General features: G+C 34.4%; 2 protein-coding genes and 1 long non-coding RNA gene across 4 annotated transcripts; 1 reads left to right on the top strand and 2 right to left on the bottom strand.

Annotated features, from left to right (window-relative positions):
• Positions 1-4,133: 4,133 nt before the first annotated feature.
• LOC121250786 (receptor-like serine/threonine-protein kinase SD1-8) lies at positions 4,134-7,860 on the bottom strand. Its single transcript, XM_041150003.1, has 6 exons — positions 6,516-7,860; positions 5,890-6,203; positions 5,272-5,479; positions 4,950-5,187; positions 4,699-4,849; positions 4,134-4,598 (listed from the first exon to the last, which is right to left on the bottom strand). Exons 1-6 carry the CDS (start codon positions 7,678-7,680, stop codon positions 4,302-4,304), a joined length of 2,373 nt encoding a protein of 790 aa, XP_041005937.1. The 5' UTR covers positions 7,681-7,860; the 3' UTR covers positions 4,134-4,301.
• Positions 7,861-13,975: 6,115 nt separating this feature from the next.
• Positions 13,976-14,911, bottom strand: LOC121250832. Of its 2 annotated transcripts, XR_005937860.1 has the most exons (3): positions 14,669-14,908; positions 14,174-14,282; positions 13,976-14,015 (listed from the first exon to the last, which is right to left on the bottom strand). It is a non-coding gene; the product is annotated as an uncharacterized LOC121250832 (long non-coding RNA). The 2 variants fall into 2 exon arrangements; XR_005937859.1 differs by lacking the exon at positions 13,976-14,015 and having other exon boundaries at positions 14,074-14,282; positions 14,669-14,911.
• Positions 14,912-21,069: 6,158 nt separating this feature from the next.
• On the top strand, positions 21,070-27,207 carry LOC121248027. The gene is made up of 8 exons (XM_041146375.1): positions 21,070-23,494; positions 23,601-23,699; positions 23,799-23,951; positions 24,475-24,638; positions 25,601-25,748; positions 25,890-26,012; positions 26,087-26,174; positions 26,754-27,207. Exons 1-8 carry the CDS (start codon positions 21,209-21,211, stop codon positions 26,918-26,920), a joined length of 3,228 nt encoding a protein of 1,075 aa, XP_041002309.1. The 5' UTR covers positions 21,070-21,208; the 3' UTR covers positions 26,921-27,207.
• Positions 27,208-27,628: the final 421 nt, after the last annotated feature.

Genomic DNA, 27,628 nt, shown 5'->3' with positions numbered 1-27,628 from the left:
GATCACTAGGAGCAAGGTAATTATTCGAAAACCCCTCCCCCGTATGGATGGAACTGTCCCATGGCATGCTAGAAATCATTCTATGTCACTCACCACTTTTACACACACATCTGTTCCTGAGAAACCCACATCTTACACTGAAGCAATGAAATTTCCTGAGTGGCGTTTGGCTATGCAAACTGAATTTCATGCATTGTTACATAATCACATGGGATCTGGTTCCTCCATCTGCCCTCCTACAATGTTTTAGGTTCTAAATGGATATTCAGAACAAAGAGGAAGGCTAATGGAACTCTAGAAAGGCGCAAGGTTCACCTTATAACCAAGGATTTTCATCAACAACTCGGGATTGACTATGCCGAGACCTTCTCCCTTGTGGTTAAACCCACCACCATTCGCATCATTCTTTCATTGGTTGTTTCATCTAACTAGTCTCTACAGCAATTGGGCATACAAAACGCATTTCTACATGATGATCTCGAATAAGCTGTTTATATGCAACAACCCACTAGATTTGTGCATCCTGAGTATCCTTCATATGCGTGTAACCTGAGAAAAGCCATTTATGGTCTTAAACAGGCTCCTAGAGCCTGGTTTTCAAAACTCAACAACAAACTATTTTCATTAGGTTTTCAAGAATCAAAATCTAATACATCATTGTTTGTCTATAGAAACACTTCTCATGTCATTTTTGTTCTTATTTATGTCGATAACATTATTGTTACGGGTTCAGATTCTAGCTTATTTTAGAATTCATTTCAGCTCTTGGTACCGTTTTTCCTGTCAAACACCTAGGTCACTTACATTATTTCCTAGGTATTGAAATCTGTCGAAACAATCAAGGTATGTTTCTTTGTCAATCTAAATATATATTGGATCTGTTACAAAGAACAAACATGCAAAATGCGAAACCCGTTTCAACCCCAATGTCTGTCTTCACTAAACTTTCTACCTTTGACAGTTCCTCATTTGAAGATCCTCTCACTTATAGGAGTGTAGTAGGAAGTCTTTAATATTTATCATTTACTCTTCCTGACATATCCTTCGCTATCAACAAAGTCTGTCAATACATACATAATCCAAAAAATTCACACTATCAAGTAGTCAAAAAAATCTTTAGGTATCTTAGACTCACCTCTCACTTTGGTTTTTTTTCTCTGAATCTTCTTCAGACATTATCTCAGCTTTCTCTGATGCTGATTAGGTTAGTTGCCCGGATGATAGAAAATCTACTGGAGGATTTTGTGTGTTTTTTGGTTCTCATTTGGTATCTTGGGGCTTCAAAAAGCAGCCCATTATTGCACGTTCTTCAATTGAGACTAAATATAAAGTCATTGCTAATACCACTTGTGAATTATTATGGATTTAATCTCTTTTACGAGAACTATGAATTTTGTTGAAGGATCTACCAAAGTTGTGGTGTGATAATTTGGGGACAACTTATTAAACTGTAAATCCAATTCTACATGCACGAACAAAGCATGTAGAATTAGATTATCACTTTGTAAGGGATAGAGTTGCAGCCAAGACTCTTACTGTTTCATTTCTGTCTAGCAAAGATCGGCTAGCAGACATTTCGACCAAACCTTTGTCTATTGCACGTTTTAATTTTCTGCGTTCAAGCCTCACTCTCAACCCAGTGCCGCTTGAATCGTAGGGGCTCTTGAGGATAGTGAACACTCACTAAAGCACTCCACTACACAAGCACAGAATAGCAGCAATACAACAACAGAATATTTGCATGACAGAGTAATGACAGCAAGGGAGCAATGTAGCTGGACTACTACGATAGACGATTCTGGAAGCACAATACTGAGCAAAAAAGAATATTTGTGTAAAGGGACAGGTGTCATAAAATCATACAATAGGTTGTTGTAAATTTTGTCTATATATACTGATTGTAAATGCCCTGAGAAACGATGGAAAAATAGAGGAATACAATACAGAGGTTTTCTTCAGGTCTTTTATCAAACACTTAGTGGGCATGAATTTTCATAACTCAATAACGTGAAAAGTAAATATTTTCTTAATGAATAGACACGTGATGATTTTTTTAAGTTATACTCTTAAAAAAATTATATAGTTTGTAACATATTTAATAAACATTTGTTATATTTATAGATTCCTTCAATTTTTTTTTAAAAAAAATATTATACGAATATCGGAAAATGATGAATATACTATTTTTTGACTTTTTATAATTTTATTCTAAATTAAAAATATTTTTTTAAAAATAAAGTTGTAAAATAGTTATAGGACTACATAAAAATATTCTCCGTAGTTCTAAAAACAATTATAAAAATGATGTATCTATTTATAATAGGTTCATTACTTCTGTGAAAAATCCATGTATTGAATCTTTAACCATATATATGGTGGATTATCAGTAGCACAAACAAATTAATGGTTTCTCTCTTCTTCTTCTTCTTCTTCTCTTTTTTTTTTTTTTTTTTTTTTTTTTTTTGGAATTTTGTATGCACGGATAAGAAGTGTAGGGACGAAAAATAGAGATATAAAAAGTGCATAAACATAATAAAATTATACCCTCCATTTGTTTTCGAGTTTTGCTACTCATCATCCCACACCACATATCATACTTATTTTTATTTTTTATTTATTTTTTTATTTTAGTCTTCCTAAATTATGTGTGATGTGTGGATATGATAAATAGAATTTTTTCTTTTTTCCCATGTGCACAGCACAAGTATTTTCGGTTTTTTCCTTAATCAAGTAGGCATTTTATAAAATGAACATAATGTCAAATAAAACATAAAAATTTTGAAATTTCAACAAGACACCCATTCATGTTTTAGACAGATTTAGTAAATGCATGAAAAAAGTAATATTGTATAGAGTTGTGTTACATATATTTAAAATTTTACGTCCAACACTCGTTTTAATTAATTTCAAAGTAAATCATGATAATGCCCTTATATAAATTTCAACCATAATTAATTTTCAATTAAATGATGCGTCCTTATTTCTCTATGTATCAGTTACTGATATATTAAAAATTATTAAATTTGAAATTCAAAATTTAAATTTTAAAAGAAAACTAACAAAATAAGTCATGTAAAATTGTAAGTATATGTAACATTACTCTTTAAAATAATAATTAAGACTTTGCCTAGAAGTCTAGGTAGAGATATATTTAAGAAATTTGAAGACTTGTGGTCCAATTCTATAATAATAATATATATATAGGTGGGGGAGTGGGGATTCGATTCTTTGTTTTTTTAGTGAGAAATCAAGGTGTTGTGCCATACATATATAACCTTTTTTATTAAAATTTATCTTCCAAACTACATTATTCTACATAGATTGTGTGTGATGTAAAGATCTCCTCGAATAGAGTTATTCTCTTTTTATATGTTGGTTTTAACGTGTTTAATAACTAATTAGAAATAAGTCAATACGACACAATTAATTTCAACCAATGTAATGTTAATAGATTGAACTAACACGCGTAATCCATTTGACCTCATTAACATAATTTTACATAAAATTTAAAATCTATATTTATTAGTAGTCATAATATCTAAAATATAATAAAACAACCAACTAACAAAAAATATCAATATTTTTTAAATTTTAACCTGTAATAAAACCAATGTTACAAACCCTACAATAACAAATATGAGCATAGGTCCAGAATTACAATCCCAACAATAAAAATATAAGAATATTGAAAAATACCAATATTACAACCCAACAATAATAAAATTATAATTTTGAAATGAAGTTTAAACGGGTTATTGCCGATTGATTTCGGATGAAACGGGTTGACTCGTTATTGACCTGTTTATTAGTCGTGTCTTAACAGGTCAACTCGTTTCAACCTAATCCTCATTTATATCAAATTCAAATCCACTAATTTCGTGTCATGTTCGTGTTAGATTTACAAGTCATGTTACATATTGTCACCCACACATATAGTCACACCTAGCAATGCTACTCCACATCTTGATTTTCTCATCCTAGTCTAAAGGGACAACCACTTAAAATATCTCATATTGGTAAGTGTGATTAAAGATTGAAAAATTTTAAATTAAATAAAGATCAACATTTCTCTAAACTCTCTTTGTTTTGGTTTATAAGAGCATTAACTCTCATTTTCTGTTTTGCTCCACCAATAGCCCATTTGAACCTTCTTGGGTTTAACCCGTGTCTCAAAATTCAAACCCCCATCGGATCAAAAAGACTTTTAAAGAACAATAGCAAAAGAATTTATAAAATAATACAATGCCCATTGCATGCCCTTGATCTCAAAACTTAGAACAGTTCTGGGAAGCTGTTAGCTGTCATCGAGCAACAATGCCTGAAACTGTTACATCATTCACAGAATTAGTTTGCTGCATAGGTGAAGCAGAGTAACTTGTACGGATGCAAAAGGCTGATTCTTTGGGAGCAGGCAAATTTGTACTCTCATTGCTTAGCATAGAAATGACATCTGATATGGTAGGTCTATCTTCTGGACGTTCTTGCACACACAAGAGACCCACCTGAATGCATTGCATAAATTGGCTTGACAAACATGAGTTAGACAGTGTTGGGTCCATTAACTCCAAGCCGTTTCCACCTTTCCACAACTCCCATGCCTTCAAACATATATCAACATATTAGGAAGTGGGGCAAGAAGTCAACTTTTAAACTAATAGAAGTATGAAAAACAAATGTAGGACATTTGTAGCTACTTACATATCCTAGTAGGTTCAAAAAACGATCTGAATGGCAAAAGGTTACTATTTTCCTGCCACTAAGGATCTCCAGCATAATGACTCCAAAGCTAAACACATCAGACTTTATCGAGAAATGGCCGTGCACAGCATACTCCGGCGACATATAACCGCTGTCTCAACAATTAACACCAAGTGGTTAGTGCTTGAAGGGGAATCCATGCTAAGTATCTCCATGCTAAGTTATTGCTTAAAGAACAACCAGTGACTTACTATGTCCCAACAACTCTTCTTGTTTTTGCCCGGGCTTCATCATCTCCAAAAATCCTTGCCATGCCAAAGTCTGATATTTTGGGATTCATGTGGGCGTCCAACAATATATTGCTGGTTTTCAAATCACGATGAATGATCCTAAATCTAGAGTACTTATGAAGATAAAGAAGGCCTTGAGCTATCCCTTCAATGATGCTGAAACGGTGCTTCCAATCCAATAACATCTTCTTTGTAGGATCTGGTTCAAATTTTACATTTAATTGTAAACAAAAGAACACCAAAAGATGCACAAAGATGAAACTGAAATAAGGTCATAACGTACCAAACAGGAAGGAATCCAAGCTTATGTTGGCCATGTACTCGTAGATCAAAATTTTCTCCTCTCTTTGAATGCAGCAACCCAACAGTCTAACAAGGTTCCTATGTTGCAGCTTTGATATCAACTGAACCTCATTTTTGAACTCCTCCAGTCCTTGACCAGATTGTCTAGAAAGTCTCTTCACAGCAATTTCATTCCCAAGCAAAGTACCCTGAAAACGTCATTTTGTTTGTTATTTTCTGAATTAAAACAACTCTTGGTTGAGTATTAATATTTTTTACACCAAATATCAGGTGTGGAAATGTAGAGCTGAGTGACCAAAATAAGTCCCATCTCACTGTATCTTCTAATTATATAGATTCTGTAATAGATATTCACCCCGACTGATGCTCATATAACTCTTCTTTCTCGGCCAGAGATAGTTATGAACTGACAATAACCATAGATCTAAGGATGAGAAGAACGTCATGTCTGTTTCTTCGAACATAGTCTAGCTACAAGTGAACACCCGAGATGTCGTCTTCATTAACAAATTAAATCGTCTACTGATCTATTTATGCCTAACTAAGAAATCAAAGAAAATAAGTCACTCTTGGAAGTCATTTTATATCATGGAATTACCTTGTAAACAGGCCCGAAACCACCCTCCCCAAGCTTATTTTCATCAGAGAAGTTATTTGTAGCTGTTGCTATGCAATCAAAACTGAGCAGTGGCAGATCGTGATCCTTCTTTCTACCATATTCGTCTTTAAGTTTATCTTTATCAACTGCTCCTAGATAAAAGCCTAATTGAACCTGGAATCGCTTCAGACCCAAGTCTTTTAAACGATGATTTCTCCATCGGAAGTAGCAAACTAAGGCAACTATGATGGGCAAAATCAGAGAAAGAACTGAAATTAATGCAAACCACCATAGCCTCCTGCTGTGACGCTCACCTGAAAATAAATTCAACCATCTCATTATTCACTAACCTCAAGATGCCTTTGCCTCTAGTGTTAATTAAGACTGTCAAATGAACTATACATTAACTCAGGTATGTTACTAAAATTGAAATCCTGCATCTGTCAACAATACATTTGCATTACAACTATATAGTAGCATGTTATCAGATGAACTATACATTCACTTAGGGCATGTTGCGTGTTACGGAAATTGTGATCCTGCACCTGTCAGTGAAAAACCGCCTACAACACGGTGATTTCGATCAAAATGCATGTTCAGAATATATCAAGGGCAATAAGGCCTACCAGATTCTGTGGAAGTGTCCCCACGAACGTATATCGTCGCCTTTCCTTCCCCAATGAATTGCAAAAGAACCTTTTTCTCCCCATAATAAAGTTCACATCCGGTGCCATCGTCTCGGAAAGATGCAAAAGCAACACAAGAACAATTATCCTTGCACAATATCTCACAGTCACTAAGACCCAGATGAACTGAACGGCTTACGATTGCTGAATCTGGCATCGATCCCATAATTTCTGAGAACGTATCTCCATTCTGGCACATGTACGGGGTTCTTATGTAACAGTCAGTCGCCTTGCTGGCTGTCGTATTTTCGCAAATTGAACGATTTTCCATTAATATCTTCTGTCCCATCATTTTGTACTCCTGAATTTGCCCAGATGAAGACAGCACAAACCATGAATAACTACGATTTTCTTCAGTTTGGAAATAAAAGTAAACCTCATTTGGGTTCGAAGCAAAGCTAAAATTGTAGTCATGTGTCGCGCTTTCAAATTGGAATTTAAGCCTCTTTCCATCCCAAAACCCAATCTGCCTTGAGAAACCATCTCCGTGCCAAACCTTGACATGAGTAATGTTATATTCATCGAGGCCCAGAGCAAAAGAGCCTGTAGTAGGGACAGACGAGCTTTGCCACGATACGAGAAACTGTTTTCTTAAGTGTTCAGTGCCTAAATTGAATCGTCCAATTTTCATTCCAGGCAACAGTGTGTCGGATGGATAATCAAAACTCTGCCAGACAATGCTATCTCCTTCTTTAAGAAGAAGATTTCCTGAATCCAGAAGTGTCGCTATTGTCTTGCTACTCGGGGCAAGCATTGCAGCGTTCACAATTATGGGAATTAGCTTCCTGTCGGTGATCACCATATTCCCATCGTACCTGATAGAAAGGATTCCGGGGGAGGCCAAGAGGGGCGATTCACGGTTTGCGACCCAAACGGGTTTCTTGTTTGGGTCATTCTTGAACCATATTCCCAAGTAGTGGCTGCTCGAGGAAGTCCCGCCAGAGCTGAAGAAGCCTAACTCAAAGATCCCATTTGAAGAAACTAAGGTCTCATTCTCTCCCAGATTCTCGCCTGGCTTAAGGGTATCCCTTGCTTGACATAGCCATAACAGAAAGCAGCAGTGAAAAATTTGTATGGTTAAGGAAGAAGTTGCCCTGTTGACCATTGAAGGAAGGGTTCAAGGCTCAGAAACGCAGAGAGAGAGAGAGAGAGAGAGAGAGAGAGAGAGAGATCAGAGAGCAAAGACAAATGGGAAGTCGATGGAAGAGAAGGACATCAGTACACCAAGTGAAGGCAGAGTCAATATTGGCAGGAGAGAGACAGAGAGACAGAGAGAGAGAACAACCTATCATGTATGGAATGAGATGTTTGATCAATTCATGTCGATGTTTGCTGATTTAAAAAAAAAAAAATTGACTTTCGAGGAAAGCAGTCACTATTCTGTAATTCTGTTTGATTTCTAGTTGAACTGATCTATCTTCGATTACAGTAATATAATAAAGAAGAAAGTGGTAGAAAATAAACTAACATCTCAAAACTGGTCTTCTTCATAGTCAATAGATATGATTATCTAATAACAGAGTAGAGAGGTCAATTAACACATAATAATTTGAAAAAACAAAAATATATTACATTTCGCCTCCTAAATTACTACTAATTTTGTTCTGCCTCTTGTTTTTATATTAACAGCATGTGGAGGCACACAATCAGATCATATCACACAAGTTGGCATAAGCAAATCAAAATCCCAAGAATCATGCACTTAGTCAAAACTATAATTTGTCCTTTTGAAAGCAAAATGTAGTTGATGAGGCAAATAATTGCCATATATAGTGCCCAACATGTTGGATTGAAGTTAAAAGAGGACCGTCAAGATCCTTTATATATATATATATATATATATATATATATATATATAAAGCTAAAAGAGGACCATAATATTTGAATAAATGCAACATAATTTCTACTTGAGTGAAATTGGATATCGGCTCTCTCAAACTAGTCATCCTTATTTGCACGTTTTCTTCTGTATAACCAAATGAAGCCTAATCTATTTTAAAGATAGAGCTTAAATCTTCAAGTCATACCATTGGTCACATGCTATAATCACCCTTAAATATTTGCAAATTGACAAAGGAAAAAAAATCATTAGGACTAACGTTTTCTTGGTAGAGGACCATCAAATTGACAGGTTTTTACTCAGTTTTTTAAGGTTTCGGATTTCTTAAAAGAGTTATTATATTTTCGAGTCGTGTGCAGAGCAAATTATTCACATTGTTTAAATATTAACATTTGATTTGTAAGACTCAAATTTTAAAATTTAAATCAAATTATATCATATAAACATTTTACTTAATGTACTCTACATATCAACTTGAAAAAGTAATAATACACCAATAATTTTTTTACAACTGTTTTATAACTCAACTTCAAATTATCAATAAAATCATATCACTCCATTAAAAATAATTTTTTAATAATATAAAATAGTTGTAAAATTATTATAACTTTTATCATTTTTCAACTTAAAATTCCTTGTACGAACCTGAAAACATTAGGAGCGATGTGAGTGAAGATAAAATGGTTGATATGGGCAGGAGATGGAGAGAGAATGGAATGATTTCGTAGACAAATTAATACGGTCAAATTAATACACTCAACAGATACATGCATTCCGAAGTCAATGCTTCGCATGGAAGAGGAAAACATGAAAAAGTCAATGGACGAAAGGGATATCACCGATGGAAGATGCGAACCTTCACAGGCTGAACGGAGGGAATGACGTCATTTTCTTTTGTCAAAACAAATACACAACCATACATTTCTTCCTTCCTCGACATTGATCATATTTTCGGTAAGAGAAAATCGACTTCTCATTCTTCTATTTAAATATATATAAATTGATATATAAATATATGTGTAATAAAAGAATAAAAATGACAAATTATATAATAATATATAATTTAGAAATGATAAGTAACATTTCTCAATTAAATAATTTCAAAGCCAATTGAAAAGATTCGGTTGGTAATACATTCCCTAAAAAAAAAATGCTTGATTGCCTTCCAAATGTACCTCCTAATAAAAGTTTTTTTAAATGTTTAAAAAAGTCACCGTTTGTATTTTTTTTAACATTTAAAAAGAAATAAAAAAACAAAAACAAAGACAAAATGCATTAGGGACACTTTTGGAAGCTCATTTAGACCTGGTTTGAATAGTAAAATCCTCTCAAGTCATCATCACATCTCATCTTAACATCCAACCAAAAATTTTGAAATCCATTTTGGTGACGATTTTGGTTTAATCACTTGAACGGAATATTTCAATACTGGTACAAATTAAATTTTTAAGAATATACATTTCAGTCTACCGTTTCGAGATAGACATTAAATAGATAAATTATATATATATAGACTATATTTTAAAATAATATTAATACATATCTTAAAAACATACAGAATAATATTTTTTAATACAAATTTTAAAAACACATACGTAAAACACACATATTTATTGATATATTTATTTTATTTTTAAAACTATAGTACGTGAATATATTGTAAATTGAACTATTCTGACTTTTGTCCCAATTTTGATAGATTTGCCAAGTTACTAAATGTTCAGAGATGGAGCTAATTGGAACTTGGTCCATTAGATCAAGTGTTGCAGACATGGATGACAACATTGACAAGTCAAACGTCAAATTTCAAAAGTGTTTTCACTATTTTAAGTTTTTAGAGATTTCTGGAAGAAGTTTTGGGAAAGGGGAGATCCAAAGATGGGGCAGTTAACTAGAGTATAATAATATAATTTTATCCCTCATTCTTCAAGTGATAATATAATTTTGTCTCTCATTCTTCAGGTGATTTACAAAAGGACCTTGATTTAACTTCATTCTTGTGTTCAACATAATTTCGGACCATTTCGGTCCGAATAATTGAATACAGCCGGAATTTTAGTCGGTACGAAATAGTGACCTATCCCATGCTGGTTACTGTTCTGGTACGAAAAATTTTGAACAGAACGGATTTCAAAACTTTGATCCAAACACCACAAACACAAACACTTTTCAATTTCAAATCTTCCTTTTTCAAATCTCAAAATAAAAATAATATTCTAATAATATTTTAATTTTATAATAATTTTATTTAACTTTTTCACTCTCCTATTCCAAAACATCATAAAACATATTAACTCAAACATTGCACGACAAATCACAAATCATTTCACTATTATTTACAGATCATTTCATCTCATCTCATTATCTAAACCAGGCCTAAAAACAACCTAGCATTGCTTATTCCAAAACACAAACAAACTGAACCAAACATGTAGAAGAGGATCTATCACATCAAGAAAGAAATCATTCCATGTTTTAACCAACTGAGAGTATCCTCATTGAATTATGCAAATGCAAATCTAATGAAGGGTTTGGCAAATGATCCCAAAAAATAAAAAGTCTATATTAGATTATACAACTTCAAAAAGATATAACTTTTAATTACAGTAATTTGGGATTGATGGTTATATTTAGTGGTCACTATAGCTAAACCTAATTGATTAAAAAATATTTTCAGGTACTTGCTATTTTCTTTGCTTTTCTTCTGCATCATTTCTCCATTTCTTATTTCACTCATTTGCTTTTCTTCTATACCATTTACTTCATTTCAAAGTTTTTCTTTTTTTCTTTTTTTTTTTTTTTTTGCCTATTGTTGTTGGGTTCAATATTTCAGATTTAGGATTTTTTTTTTTTTTTTTTTTTTTTGGGGGGTGGTTTCCAGGGCTGGTATTTGAGTTGGAAACAAAAAGAAAATTAATGGGTGTTTTTTTAGGTAAAAATATAATAGACAGATGTGTTTTTCTCAATGGTGTTGTATTAAATATTTAGAATGCATTTACTGCTCTTCAGAGATATTGCTCTGCACTTGTATTAATGTATTTCCATAGAGCTCTTAATTTAGAAAAAAAAAATTAATAGAAAAAAAAAATATTATTAAATTTATAATATTTTATTATTATTTTGATTAATAGATGGATAGTCTAATGTGGGAATAAGTTTTGAGTGAAATAGCCAAATATAAAATCATGTCATATTATAAAAATTTTACTTTTACATTTGCATATCCAAAGCTAATGCTCTGATATGCTATATGAAATGTCAAATGCATTCCATACTTTGGGACAGCTTTTAACGAAAATAAAGTGAAATACCTATGTTAATGGATATTGGTGGATGATGGAAACCGTGGTTGTCTTCCATGGATGGCCTTCTCTGTGAAATCTGATACTTTCAGCTTTGGAGTCATGATGAAGTCATAAGTGGCAAAAAAAGCACTGATTTCTATCAGTTAAACCACTCATCAAACCAAATAGGATTTCTATGCTATTATTTTTGTCTGCAGAACGAATTGCATGATTGCATCTCCTAAGGATTGAGTTCCTATTATAATGCCAAAAATCAATATCTTTTCAGCCTGGGATTTGCTGAAAGAAGGAAGATGCTTAAAAGTTAATGAATCCAGCATTCACTATACATGTTCAACCAATGAACTTACGCAGTGTATTCAGGTTCCTGTATTGTGTGTGCAAGATCGTGCAGCAGATGGACCAACGAAGTCAGATGTTTTGTTCATGCTTGGGAGTGTAATGACAAATCCCACATATCCTACAAAACCAGCTTTTCCTAAATTGCAAACACAAATGACAATAATTTGTCAGAAAATCCATGACCTGTTCCGATGATGATCCAAAAATTTCGGAAGTCGAGAGTTGAAAACAGTCTGGGTCATCACTATTTATAAGTTCATTTCGTGACCAAGATCATCATTTCATATATTTCCTTCAGCAAACAATACCAACTTGTTCACACTTGCAGTATACCCGAAATTCATTTTATCACTCCAGAATTTATGAATTATATCATGGCCACAATCATTAACATTGTGTGCAATCAAATGCTGCATTCCAATCAAGACAAACGTTGAGCCTACCCGAATCCTGCCACGTTCTTCATTAAATAGAACTTAGACCAAATCGCTTCTTTTTGGGTAAAAGGAATCGAGGCGGCAAAGTTTTGCTCAATTCACTTCCACATGTATTGTGATCCATGCCTTGGTATTCCTCAGAAACATAGCTTGAGCATATATCAGTGAAGGCAATAACATCATATACCAAATCCAATAGTATTCTCTACAACTGGGAGCTTGAGACACTTTTAAAAGAAACAACGACAATAAGATGTTCAAGGCTAGGGTTACTTGGGACAACATGACACTTTTCTGATGAATATGTGGTAACATCACTCATAGAAGTCAGGTTGAAGCACCAATGGTTGATCGAAAGAAGTTTGAGCTTAAATGTAATTGAATGTAACACAAAATGTGGTCTCCAACATACAGCAAATACAACTCACTTGCAAAATTCTAGACTGCCTCTCAAGCATGTCAATCATAGCCCTTCCCTAGACAATTAAGACAACGCTGTACCCTGTGAAGCAGAAAATTGTGGAAACAACGCATAAGCCTCCCATGATAGCAACTCAAAAACTAAACACTTTCTTAAAACATGCTATCAAATAAATTGGGATTTTTTTTTTTTTTTTTTGCAGGAATATCATGCCTTGCAGGCAAACAGGCGGGGTTCGAAAAAAGAAACTAGAGCTTCATCGTTCCAATTTGCATACCAAAATAAAATTTTTAGCAAATTCCAGTAACGCATATTGTGTTTGTTTCATCAGCTGTTTATTTGGTTTCAGAGAACTGTTGAATGAAAATAAAGGTTTCTTTCTTTCTTTTTTCTTTTTTTTTTTTTTTTTTTTTTGGTGTGTGTGTGTGTGGGCAAACACAACTAAAGGGTTAACTATCCAAATCTTTTCCTTTTCCCTCAGTTCAATTCTCAGAAAACATCTCAGCATCCAAATAGAGCATAAACAACATTAAATGGCTAGCGCTTGAAAATGAGCTTCAAAAAAGAGTAAGAAAATATTTGAAAAAGCAGAAAATAAAAGAAAAATCATAGACCAACCTGTTTCCATCGCAAGTAGGGCAAAGGCAAGGGTTGATGGCAACAGGATCATACAAAGGCGACCAACTTATGGTGGCATTTCCTTTGCACAATTTGCATATATAAAACCCTTTGCCTCTGCAAACGCCACAAGGCAACGCGACCTTTCTCTGCACCAAAACCCGCCAATAAAAAAATAGGACTCAGCAAAAGACAAGCCAAAGAGCCACAAGGAAAAAAAAAAAAAAAAAAAAAAAAGAATACAATTTCGGAGCAAGGGGGTGTCGCTTTTGAGTTTACCCGTTTCGCTTCGTTGGTGAGACGAATCGCTCTGATAGTAGCGGAGGAAGCAAGATTAAGAGTTAGTATTCCACCAAGAATGATAGCGGCGCCGGTGCCTAACGTTCGCAGTGGCTTTGGTATCATTTTTTTTTTTTTTTTGTCTTTTCGTCTTCGAGGCACTTATTCAAACGGTTGGAGTCCGCAAAAGAGAGAAGGCTGAAACGGGTAGAGACACGGACGGAGAGAATAAAAGAGAGTGGCAAAGGGGATAATCTAATCCACACTTTCACAAATTCAATTTCGACGTGGTGACAAGAGATTCACAGTAAAAAAAAAAAATACATTCAGGAGTGGTTTGACGAGGATAAATTCACCGTGGACGTGGTGGCAAAGGTATCTGTTTAAGGCGTTGGAGACGTCCTCAGCGGCACTTCAAAACAAAGACTACGAAAGGCACGACCTCCACTAGTCAATTGAGTTACCCTACAACAGAGAGAGCGGAGTGAGCGATGGAGAAAGGAAACAGCGAGAGAACCGGAAAAGAGGGTTCACGGGGTGAGAGAGATTAAACAGGGAAATAAGAGAAAGGGTAACACATTGGAGGGGGGGAAATGCCGGCTTCATGGCATACGGTGGCACACGGCGGCTCTGTCTTCGAGACTATAAACAGAGGTTGGTTGGGTTACGGGAGTGATGTCGGGTGGCCGTGTGGTGCCGCTTGGGGGGGGGGGGGGTGTGGGCAGGGCAATGGAACTGGCCGTGCGTGGGGCTGTTGGCAGCTGGGTGGGTGGCACGGCTTAAAAGTGCAGAGAGGGAGAGAATAACAGAGAGTCAGCGAAGAGAGAACGCGAGGGAGAGAGAGAACTTACCGGCGTTGCTCAAGCGGTGTGGCTCGAATGTGGACTGTGAGGGTGTGTGGTGAGTCTTGGCGTGGTTGATCCGAAATCAGTGGCTGCTGCTGGTGGTTCTCGGTGTTGGGTTTGCTCGACGTGTGGTGGCGGTGATTTGGGCCTTCAGCACAAGAGAGAGAGATCGGCTGAGAGAGAAGTAGTAAGAGGGAGAGAGAAACTCGTGGGGAGGGATTGGTGGGTGTGGGGCACGGTGAGATAGAGATGGAGTTGGGGTTGTCGGTCACAAAGAAGGGGACGTGGAGAGGGGTGGCGCCACGAGTAACAGGGGAAGAGGGTTTATCGGGAGGATGGGGGAAGAAAGGAGAGGGAAAATTTGTCGCGGTAAAACGGTGCGTTTTGCATCTAGCTGGGCTGGGTTTGGCACTTGGGTTTGGGCTCTAAGCCTGTGGTGTTACACATTCTGTGTACAGGCGAGTTTGCAGCGGATGTGGCATCCATCCATTAGGCGTAGGTGTGCCCAGTTTCAGCTTGGACCACCTAATCAACCCCACACACACACTTGACTATTAAAAGGCAGCCTCTTTGGCAGAAAAATTATATTTATCATTTTCATTCTATATATTAAATTATATATAATTTTTTTTATTTTTTATTCTTATCAAATGTATAGTGTATAGATGTTTAGTAGAATAACTTATTAGCTTAAGAGTTAGGAGGAATAAAATACAATAAAATAAAAATAAATGTAATGTATAGTGTGTGAGATGATTAATAGCAAAACTCGACTTAGCATGTTTAGTATTATTTATCTATATTTCGGCCCGGAAATCCAGGTATACCCAGACCAAGTTAGCCCAGGTCAAACTTGGGCCGGAACCTGAATTGAAACCGATTTTTTAAAACCCAGATTCTGGGTTGTACCCGGTTTTTTTTTTAATCAAAACTTACATGCTATGAATATTTTTTTCATGAGAAAAATGTTGATACAGTATTCACACTCTATTTATTTAATTTTTTAAATTAAAACCTACATGTTTCTTGACCACCAATAATAAGCCACATGGAGAAGAGAGTAAAAAGTAAATAAAATATATGATTTATTGGATATAATATGTATTTTTCTTTTGAGTTTCTATTCATTTAGTTGTTAGAAATGAACAAAAAAAAAAAACAAAACTTTCAAACCAGGGAAAAAAAAAAAAGGAGGAGGAGGAGGAGGAGGAGGAGATACCGGGTGTATCCGAGTGTTTCTATGCGAGTATCAGTCCGAATTTGTTTCGGGACGTAACTGGAACTAGACCGGGTCAAAAAAAAAAACCTGGCCTGAATTAACAGGCGTACGCATGTTGGTTAAGGCAACATCTTAAGACCTCACATTGAGAGAGGGAGTTTGGCTTTTAATTGATAAATTTTGAAAAACCATGAAATAAATTTGAAATCCCAATAAGCTCTTTTAAAATAAAAAAAAATAGGAGAACTCAAATGTGTTTTAGCAGATCCTATCATAGTATTGGTATTGACTTCATCAAAAGCCTAACCAAATATAAAATTTGATAAATTTCATCAAAATAGGACTACATTAAATTAGTCAAAGATATAAGCGTGAAATTTTGAGTTACAATAAATGGATAGGTTTCTTCAAATTTAAAGGGTTACTATTCACTCATCAAATCTATTTTTTATTCACTTTTAATCTCTTAAAGTCTTTTTATTCACATTTATTCTCCAACCGTCTTATAGTAATAATGAAGAATCAAATTAAATTATTAATTAACATATGATTAATATAATTATAAAATATTAAAAAAAATAAAAATATTTTTATTAAAAAAATAATATTATATTATTATTTTGATGAATTCAATAACTAATTCAATGTGAAGTTATGGTTAGAAAAGTTTTGAATTTATAAAAATTATGCATTTTTTATTAAATTTTAGAGATAATTTTGATGAAGTTAATATTAATGCACTTATCAGATTTGACTTTGAGATGCCAATATCCTTCAGCCTCTTGGAATGATTCATTTTTTTCCTTTTTATTTTTTGAAGTCTATTTTTTTTTCTTTATTCCCTAATTTGTTTTTTAATTCTCTAATTCTGTATTGAAAAGCAAGAACCATCATAGCATTTTGTCTAATACGAAGAACCCAAAAATGCTTTTAGTATTTGATTTTGGAACTTTGAACAAAAGAATGTTACTTCAAAAAGCAATAAATTATTTTCATTACACATGAAGAGATGGATGCTAGCTCCTTTGTTAGTGTTGCTCTCTGGTCAACCGACACATGCACGCTTGGCCTTGCTTTGCTTGGCTTGACGTGTGACGTGTGTGGTGCGAAGATAATGATTAAAATTGTTATCAAGATATTTCATAATCGGAGTAAAGGACAAAAAGGGTAGTAATCAAGGTGGAAAAACAGGATTTTTGCTCCAAAGTCTAAATACCCTCATATAACCAGACAAATAAAACGAGTTTTTTTTTTTTTTTTTTTTTTGGGTCCTTTGGTATTTTATCATATCAGTCCATGAAATATAAATAAATAAATTTATATTTTGGATTACCATCAATTCAACATTGTGACTCATATGCTATCACCAATAATAAACCTAATATTTTTGTTTTTAATTTTAAGAAATAATAAGTCCAATGGAAGTGGAAGCTTAGGGACATGTGAGAGTATAGAAACTAGAATACGATTGTTGTAAAGTGCATTCTTATACTTCAAAAATATTTATAGTTATTTTTTGATTATCTTATTGATAATATAGAACAATAATCAAATAATCATCTACTTCATCAAAGAAACACTGTTGAAGAATTGGTTATAGAGACATCAGAGTAGGTAACCTCATGTGATCTTTTTGATTTGATTTTTTATTAGGTTACATGGTGTATGTTCAAAATTTGAATTTGACATAGAAATAAATGAAGGTTCGCATGTTTTCACAAGTCATAGAAATATGTGACTTTATAAAAGACCAATACATAAAAGAGTGATTGAAATCTATGAATCATGTAAAATTTATAATTTCGTTTAAATTGTCTGAAATGTATAAAAAATCGAATGTAAATTAGTGTTTAAGACAAAATCTTGATTTTAAAAGTAATATTGATCGATATAAAGTCGTACTTGTAATTAAGAAATTCCCTCAGAATTAGCATTGATTAGAAAGAAATTTCTAATAAATCCGAAAGAACTCATTAAGGATCACTATGGCATTAGTAGCTTATTATGGCATAGAGTTACATTAAATAAATGTAAAAATAATTATAGAGTGAAACTCTGAAGTCTATAAGAAATGAATAAAATGATTAGGGGTGTAAATTCAAACCAAAAAATCGGACCGGACCGGACCGGCAAAAATTTTTATGTGAAATTTTTATATATACTATATATAATTATATATATTCATATATGAAATAATTTGTTATTATAATTTATAAATTATTACAATGTTAATACTAAATCACTAAAAGTTTATAACTAATATTAATAGTCTAACATAGACTAATAGCTAGAGTTATAATTAATACTACAAGTTTTTACTAAAAGTTTATAACTAATACTAATATTAAATATATAGTTTATAACTAATACTAATATATAACTTATAACTATACCAATAGTCTAATATTAATACTATTATATAGTCTAATATATTAATAAAAGTATAAAACAGATTTTTTTAAATCAGTTCTTTTTTTTTTATAAACAAATTTTTAATGACAAATTGTGAAATTTACATTTTAAAAAAACCGGAAAACCAGACAGGACAGGACCGGACCAGAAACTGGTAAAACCGGAACTACCAGTTTAGGAGGGTAACTGGTGTGTAATCGGTTTTGAAAAATACAAAACCGGTACATACCAATTCGATCCTAGATTTTGTCTAAAACCGGACGGACCGGACCGGTTACACCCCTAAAAGTGATTACTTAGAAAAAGTAACAGATTTTTTAAAAATTGATATCTGAAATTTGAGAATACCAATACTATTTTTGGATTTAAGAAAAATATTTATTGTTAATGTATATACCCTAAAATTAGTGGAATTATATTTGTATTTATGGTCATCCATGTATATGACTTTTTGGCTAGTATGAACCGTGGTTTGTAGTATGACATTAAAGTTATCTCTAAATAACTTAAAAAATGAAATTTATGAATGAAACATCATTCGTAATTGAGATTGAATTTTAATACCAAGACGATGATTGTTAAGATTGTTTCAGTATAGTTATATAGAATTTTGGAAGTTTTTACATGAAGAATTGTTGTTCAATAGATACTTTAAAAATAAAATGTGATATGCTAAGTATTTTACAGTATTCTCAAATTTATTAGGTTGTTAAATAAATTCTGTATATGATTGTTATAATAAATCTAATGATTATACAAACTTGTATAAGGTTGAATATCACTTTTTCAGTTGATATTCTTGGTTGTTGCTAAAGTAACCTGAGGATGTTTGACCCAAAAGTTGTGAAAAAAAGTACAAGGTTATTTGCAAGAAATTAAAGACTATATTGTTACCTTAAGAATAACTTATACTCTTAAAGTAACTGGATATTTAGACCCTATTTTATGGGATTACTTCAATGATGGAAAATATAGTTATAATTATGTATTTTACTATCTAGTAGACTTATTTTATAGAAAAGTATGAGGCAAATCCCTTACTGCTTCATGTGCAATAGGAACTGAGTTTGTAGTATACTTTAAGACTACAATGTATAGTATATGATTGAGAAAATTTATTGTAGGACTTGGCATTATCGACTTATAACCAAGCCTCTAAGAAAGTATTGCAATAACTCATCAGAATATTTTTCTCCGAATAATAAGTATTTAATAAAATTTTAAATACTTAAGTGTTAAGGAGAAAATATATAAACAAATATATCCATAACAATAATATGTTAATGATTATACTTTAAATGACACGTTGAGAATATAAGTCATATGCTTATATCCATGATGTGAACATGTTAAAGAGATCATTGATATACTGAGTATTTTGTTACTGGACATTGAAAGATATATATTATGGTTGTTTATGTTTTATTATTTTTTCACTTTATATGTACATTAAATGGTGTAGATCAATGATAACAAAATAATGTCTACAATAGACATGAATTGGAACTCAAAGCATTACAGTATTAGCCTTAATTGTCCCAATAAAAAATCGTGTTGAATTAAGTTACTGATATTGTGGTACATGAAGTGAATTTGTTAGTCATATAACATAGGACCGACATGACTCGCATTGATAGCTGGTTTGACATTGATATTACGGAGCTCATGTAATGTATTTTGAGCTATTAAAGTTTTTTAGAAATAAATTCGCGCAGTATGGTTAATTTCTTGTAATAAACTCATGAACAAAAAATATTATTTTATGGGCGTATGAGCCAAGTGAGAGAATGTAAGAGTTTTATTTAAATTATATGTCTCACACACCCATATCCTGATGGGTTTAGAATAACTCAATACTTATCACTTAATTGACGAGTCACAATGTGATAAGATTATCTCTAATGAGATAATATTAACTCTATATCTAATCACAGTGAGACACAAAATCTCTAAATTTCTTGATGGACAGAAATCTATAAATAATATAGAGGGGTTAAGGATTCTCATTTATAACATCATTATACCTCTAGCAATCAGAAAACACTCGAGGTAAAGTTATCAGGATGATCATTCTCTCATAATCAGATCAGACTCTTTAGTAAACTGTAATGGAGGGTGGTATATTTTTTAATTGTTATTATTTTATTATTGTAGATAATAGAAAATAAAAAAAATTTAATTATTAATATTCATATTAAAATATCTACCAAGAGAAGATCGGCTTTGACTTATTTTTCTTCAGCTTTTTTCATTTCCCACTTCATGTTTTTACTAATTCAAGTCTATTTTCCCTTTATTTTCAACTCTCTTCTCTTTCTCTAATGTTCACTTTTTTTTTTTTCTCACTTATGATATATAGATAAAAAATATTTTAGTCATAAAAAATCTTATAAAATTAAATTCACAAAATGACTTGACTAAAAAAGAAAAATTAGCTGGATTAAAAACAATATAAACAAACTCATTTTTCGTAACACTTTACATAATAATATTTTAAAAACAAAAATAATTTTATAAAATATCTTATAAAAATAATAATATTTTATAAAAATACCTTTATTTTATGTGTTTTGTGTAATATGTATCATTGCTATTAAAAAAAAAAATGATCACAAGAATCCCGCATCAACAGCAGCCAAATGAAGTGGCAATAACGCAATTACGAACTGTACTGGCAAACAATTCAACCAGTGAAAACAAAAAACACGTAAGGGCACGCACAGGTATGGTAGTGGCAAAGTTCAATTATTCAGGAAAATCGAAGCTTCAAATATCAAACCTCCGAATTCTCCACAACTATAAAAACCTCTCTCCGAGTCTCTCTCACACACGTAAACTACTCACTCCCCCTCTCTCTCGGGCTCCGCGAAGAGCGAAAGACTCTCTCTCTCTCTCTCTCCCCCCGCGCCACCTCCATGATAGAATCACCTGTTCTATCTCGGCGAAGGAGGCCAAGTAGCAATCGAACCTCCAAGAAGGTCAGGCTTGTTTGCAGCTTCAACGATTCGTTCCAGACCAGATCACCACCCTCGGGAAAGCTTCGCCACCCGGGCGTTGAGAACCGAATAATCTCCGTCGACCGCTCCATCGGCTTCTCAAAGCTCCGCTCTAGGATTTCGGATATTTTCCCCACCTCCCGCTCTCTTTCCTTCTCCATCAAATACCAGCTCCCCCAAAGCACCTCCACTGACGCCCCTATCCTCGTCTCCGTCGCCTCCGACGAGGACGTTCACTGCATGATGGAAGAGTACGACAAGCTCGAGCTCTACGGTAAGCATACCAGGCTTTGGCTCTTCGTTAGTACCGATGATAATGACAACGTCAATGGCTTTGATGAGGTGGGCGGTAATTTTCTTGTGAGTTGTACGGAAAGTGACTGTGCGTATGGGAAAAACGGGGTTTGTCGTGTGAAGAGTGTCAGTGGTTTTGAGGCCCCAAGCTGTGAGAGTGAGAACCATATTTCTGGAGGAGGTCAGTTCGATGGTAAGGTGGCCAAGAATGTAGTGAAATATGAGGATGATTCGCTTCGGAAAAAGGTGTTGAAACAACAGTTGTTAACAAAACATTCGGATTATATTGATGGGACCGCATGTGGTATTTCTAGTTGGGAGAACCAGAAATGTGATCCACCATTGATAGATCTGGCCCCTGAGCCCCAAGTTTCAACGAGATGTAATAGTAGGAATCGTGGTTTTGAGGACCGTTACAGAGTGGATATGCTAGATAATAAAATAGGGAGCATCAAATTGCCGGAGAGCGAGAACCATGGGAATCCACTTGAGTTTCCGGATTCTCACTTGCATCCTCTGTATCAATGTGTGGAGACTAGCAGTTCTATGCCCTTTTTTTCAGGGCAGTATAGACTTTTAGGGTGTAACGGGGTTGGGGTGAATGCTGCGATCTCTAGTCAGACAGTTGCAACCGCAGGAAAATTTTCAAGGCAATCGAATGGTCCCTGTATGGGTTCGACTTGTAATGGTGGCAATGCTAGTCAAGAGTTGGGGAATATTGAGCAGGCTCCGAGGAGTATATTGAACAGGGAGAACATTATGCCAAGGGAGGCCAATTGTCATTTGTGTAATGATCATTGGCTTAGGAGTGCTTATCCTCCTAGGTCTTCGTGTATAGGTGAAAGCTTTTCGGGTGGCTTACATCCTGGCATACGTAACCATAGGTTTGGTGTATATGATACTAGAAATCAGCAAATTAGTTCATACCATGTACGTAACCACAGGCACAATCCAGTCGAGATGGGTAACCATCGGACTGTTACATTGGATGGAAGAATTCCCGTGGGGAAGTTCTACCATGGGCTGAGACCGAATTCGAACATCTCAAAGCAGGGTCAGTCTCTGAGGGTTTATTATCCCAATTTCTTGAAACCGTGGTCTAGTTTCTCTGACCAAGCAATGGAAGGAAGGGCAAACACGATGGATCCTGTCTTCAATGAAGAGGCTCCATCTCTTAATGTCCAGTATGGAAATGAGAAATTAAGAGAGCAGGATGGCACTGAAATTTCACAATACAGAGATTGCAATCCTGAGGAATCTCATTTAGCTTACCATGGTCCATGTGCCCGTATTGAGAGTCCTTTGTCACCTGTGATGACTGTTGACGGTCGGGAAATTCTCTCCACTTGTTCTAATTGTATGGAACCATATCAAGCTCCGTTTGAAAATTTTCATGGAGTATCCGCAAGTTGGCAGCCCGTTGATTGTGATCTTGAGAAGAAGCCGCTCCTTATTGATGAACAGCAGTTGATCAACATCTCAAGTCTTACAAATAACACAGGTTACAGCAATGAAACAGAATTCGGGTGGAATAATAAGCGACAAGGTGTGGAAGCAGGCATTAGCTCATTGAGCAGTTACAGAAATGGCGCTGATAATTTTCAAGGTGGAGTTGCATCTTCTATGGATGTTTGTTTTTATAATCTTTCATTGTCATCATCCAAAGAAATCGAACATTCTGCTCTCTTGTCTCATGCTACCAGCAATGTTATTGACGACTTGCTAATACCTCGATCAAAACATGTGGATCTTATGGGTGAAGGACAATTAAGCACCCATCCTCAAGTTGATGAATCAAATGGATTTGCACCTAATTCTTCCTCGCAGAATGAAGACAAAATGGCTAAGGATCATGTCAATGAAGATGATTTTCACCGATACCCTTCATCTGGTTCAAGTGTTGATGACAATGTATTCACTAAGCTATTCTTTTTTCCTTTTAAATGGAAGACCAAAGAGAATTGAAGAAAGAATTATGTGCTAGCCTTTACTTACTAATGGTTTTCTCGTTTCTTAGGCTGACAATAATGAAAGTCTCAAGTGCTCTAAGGTAATTGGTGGAATCCCTAGTGAGCTGGCTGTATTTTATACTCATCTAGCCAGGAGAGAGCTTCAGGTATTCCATCAAACATATACAATACCTATGTCTTAGATAGATAGAGGTTACATTCAGTCAGACTTAACACGAAAAGCTCCTTTCTGCCTTGTCATGCAGACTATTAGAAATACCGACCTTGAATATATAAAGGAGCTTGGTTCAGGCACATATGGAACTGTTTTCTATGGAAAATGGAAGGGGTCTGATGTTGCCATTAAGAGGATAAAGCCAAGTTGCTTCACTGAAGTCTCCTTGGAAAAGGACCGATTGGTAATTACTCATTTTCTTCCCACATTACCAGTGCTGAAATTATTCTGTTATCTGATTGTTCTCATAAATGAAATATTTATCGAATTTGATCTGTCTAAGAACTTCAGCTCAGCGTAAAATCACCAGTCTATTGTAACCATACAAATTTAATTTTTAATTCAGTGGTTTAATCCTTGTGTTAAGTATTGATCGAGACTATGCGATGGTGACTATTATATTCTAAGCTAATTCCATGTAAAGTTATTGACTTCTTGTTAAACATGCCGGTGTTTTGATGCCTGAGCCGGAGATAATTTAATTTTTGAGCTGCTGATTTGGATGTGTGCCATCCAGGAATTTGAGTTCATGTGTGCTACACATGAACTCAAATTCCTTGTTCTTCCTACTTCAGTAGTTAGCATAAATTTGGAGCTTCCTCTCTTGAAATCTGTTAAAACTCTTACAAGAAGGAAATTGTATGCATAGGTTGAAGATAACAGAACCTTAAAGATGATGTGAATTATTATTATCTTCTTCTTTGCAGGTTGCAGACTTCTGGAAGGAAGCTCACGTCCTGGGTGAGCTTCACCATCCAAATATTTTGGCATTTTATGGAGTAGTTACAGACGGACCCATGACAAATTTGGCAACAGTGACAGAATACATGGTCAGTGGTTCCCTGAAACAAGTTTTACGAAGAAAAGATCGGTATGGTGCTCATCTTGTTTTAATGGTGTAACCTTAACTCACTTATAAAAAATGGTATAAACTATAATTCATTTAGTTTGACCATTTAGTGTGAAACATGCTTGATAAGTTGTTTAGACATATCAATGTGGGGCACTCTTGCTACTTATTTTTTTATGTGATCCATGTTAAATAGATGTTAACAGACCTTGGCTTATATAATATAACCTTTCTGAAAGTCGACATTTATCGATTACTATTCCATGTGAGTCTTTGGACCACCCTAACGTGCAAAAGTATTCAGGAATACTGCAAGTCCTAGATTTGGTTGACATAGTTATTACATGGAAAACAAAATCTCTTCATATGAACCCTCGTATGCTCTTCACCCATCTTACCATATGTAACATCGTTTTGTTTGTTGAAATCCATGCAAGGGAGAGAGGGTGGGAGGGAGTCGTAACGTCTGCCATTTTATAATCATGTAGTGCTTGGAAAATGTTGGGGAATAAGAAGGAAATTAAATAGGCAAGTGAAGTAGCTAGGGCTATTTGGCAAACCTTTTTTTAACCCCTTGGGGTTGAGCTGGGTGGGAGATGAATGATCGGAGTTTCAGAATTTGAGAAGAATGCGGAGGAGTTAAAGGGTGTTTTTTTCTTTGGATCTCCATATTACTGGATGGCAGCAGTCCCAAATTTCGCCAGCTTCAGTCTTTTGGATTTTTCAGATCTTTCTACTCTTTCTACCTAGGTGTTTTTAATATATACTTTCTATGCACTTGGGTGGTACCTCTCTCATTAATAAAAGTCTCTTAACAAAAACATACTTACCATCATCAAGTATGAGTACTTGTGGGAGTAGGCATTTTGGGGTATATCTTGCCAGGGGTATGAACACCTCATACGTCTAATTATGCATTCTAGATTTGTCACTCAACCATTGTAGTAACCCGTTTCTCTAAATTTGCCAGTTCTGAATCACAGGACAATTGATCGTAGGAAGAGGCTAATTATAGCAATGGATGCAGCCTTTGGTATGGAATATTTACATGGGAAGAATATTGTCCACTTTGATTTAAAATCTCACAACTTCCTTGTCAATATGAGGGACCCTCTTCGACCAGTGTGTAAGGTAATCTTCTGATTTTGCTGGTTTTGATCAGAATTTCTTATCTGGTCTGCCTTTCTTTGTTGCTAAACTTGGTCTATGGTCCACAGTCTTCTCAGAAACTTTCATTGTTTTTACTGAAAAATCTACCATCAATCTTTTCAGATTGGTGATCTGGGCTTATCGAAAGTTAAACGAAGGACGCTTGTATCTGGTGGGGTACGAGGAACTATACCATGGATGGCTCCAGAACTTTTGAATAGTGACGGCAGAATGGTTACCGAAAAGGTAAAGATGCTTATGTAAGTTTTTATTTCTGTTATAAATCACTTTGATTTTCAAATGTGTTTTCACCATTTTAGGTTGATGTCTACTCATTTGGAATAGTCATGTGGGAAATCTTGACGGGGGAGAAACCCTATGCAAACTTGCTTTCAGAGGAAATAATAGGTAACTTTTTAATTCGAAAGTCTAGATGGAAAGTGGATATCTGTAACTCTTATCTTTTGATAAATTCATGACTTGGCAATATTTTCTAATAACCTCTCTCTTTTCCCCAATATTTTCTAATCTGTAATCCACGAACCTATAGAATCTGTGCTATTGACAACTTGATGCTAGTGAAGAGGTCAAGAACATAGTTGTTAGCTCTTACGGATCAATTTTTTGTTTTTAGTTTTGGTTTTGTAATAAAGATAGTATATTAAGTGCCAAGGTCCTTCGGACCAGATGGTATAAGGCCGGGTCTCCAAATTGGATAAGCAGGTTCAAACCCTCCACTCCTTGTTAAAAAATAAAAAATAAAATAAAATAGTATATTAAGTGACATACGATGAAACATCTAATTTTTAAAGTTCCATGTCATGACTCTAGGTTTTTAATGATGATAGATTGACTCAGGATTGGAAAGTATAATGCATTAAGCGTTTGAATATTATAAGAAATTACATTATAATTGCCACCTAAACTGAAAACACTTATTTTTCCATATCAATCAATGCTGACTAAAATTTGCTGGATAAATTTCAGCTGGTAAAATTAAAGGCAACCTACGACCTGAAATTCCAAGCTGGTGTGACCCCACATGGAGATCATTAATGGAGAGATGCTGGTCATCTGATCCCGACTCTAGGCCTGCCTTTTCAGAGATTGCAAAGGAGCTACGCACTATGTCAGCAGCCATGAACATTAATTAGGTTCTGCAATTTTGTAAATATTCATCGGTAACGGGGTGGCATGCCGTGACATGGTTAATTTTGCTGTCCAAAGTCATGTCTGCTCTGATAATAACTCTTCCTTAGGGTAAATCAAGCCGGTTGTTTTTTTTTCTGAAACTGGTGTTATAGGGAGTGTATAGGCAGAAGTTGATGTTTGAGAAAATAAGAGCTATATAGTTTGGTTTAATTTTGACTATTTACGCATCACTGAACAGGCAAGACCATGACTGATTCTTCTTTTTTTTTTTTTGGTCAAGTCTTCTAGTGCTCATGCAGTTGTATCTACCATGGTAATTGCTCTCTCTTGATATTGATCTTTTCTAATCTCTGACAGTTGGCCTTGAAGCTTTTGACGGTGGCATCGAAATTGCCACTTGAGAGTTTGAAAATGAACCTAAAGTTACAAAACAATGAATGGCATTTGAGATATAGATAAAACATATTTAGACTTGTTTCCTACCCATAATATTCTTTAACAAAATTTTCATATTTAGTTTAGATTTTCAATTCATCTCAACTCATAATTATAATTTTTTTAAATTTTAATATAAAATATAATAAATAATTTAATTTTTTCAAATATTAAAATAATAATAATATTAAAAAATAATATTTTAATAATATTTTATCATTTTAATTCAACTTATTTTAACATCCGCAACCACTCGAATCCACGAAAACACAATA

The sequence above is a fragment of the Juglans microcarpa x Juglans regia genome, chromosome 2D, assembly GCF_004785595.1.
Source record: "Juglans microcarpa x Juglans regia isolate MS1-56 chromosome 2D, Jm3101_v1.0, whole genome shotgun sequence".
Classification (NCBI taxonomy): domain Eukaryota; kingdom Viridiplantae; phylum Streptophyta; class Magnoliopsida; order Fagales; family Juglandaceae; genus Juglans; species Juglans microcarpa x Juglans regia.
Note: the sequence above shows the minus strand (reverse complement) of the source record. Positions and strands in the feature narration are given on the sequence as shown.

Excerpts from the sequence above, each read along its gene's own strand:
- LOC121250786 (XM_041150003.1), bottom strand. The coding sequence starts at position 7,680 with ATGGTCAACAGGGCAACTTCTTCCTTAACCATACAAATTTTTCACTGC. Across the intron at positions 6,204-6,515 it reads GGACACTTCCACAGAATCTG|GTGAGCGTCACAGCAGGAGG; the intron begins GTAGGCCTTATT and ends ATTTATTTTCAG. Across the intron at positions 4,850-4,949 it reads AGAAGAGTTGTTGGGACATA|CGGTTATATGTCGCCGGAGT; the intron begins GTAAGTCACTGG and ends TTGTTGAGACAG.
- LOC121248027 (XM_041146375.1), top strand. The coding sequence starts at position 21,209 with ATGATAGAATCACCTGTTCTATCTCGGCGAAGGAGGCCAAGTAGCAAT. Across the intron at positions 25,749-25,889 it reads CTCTTCGACCAGTGTGTAAG|ATTGGTGATCTGGGCTTATC; the intron begins GTAATCTTCTGA and ends CAATCTTTTCAG. Across the intron at positions 26,175-26,753 it reads GCTTTCAGAGGAAATAATAG|CTGGTAAAATTAAAGGCAAC; the intron begins GTAACTTTTTAA and ends GATAAATTTCAG.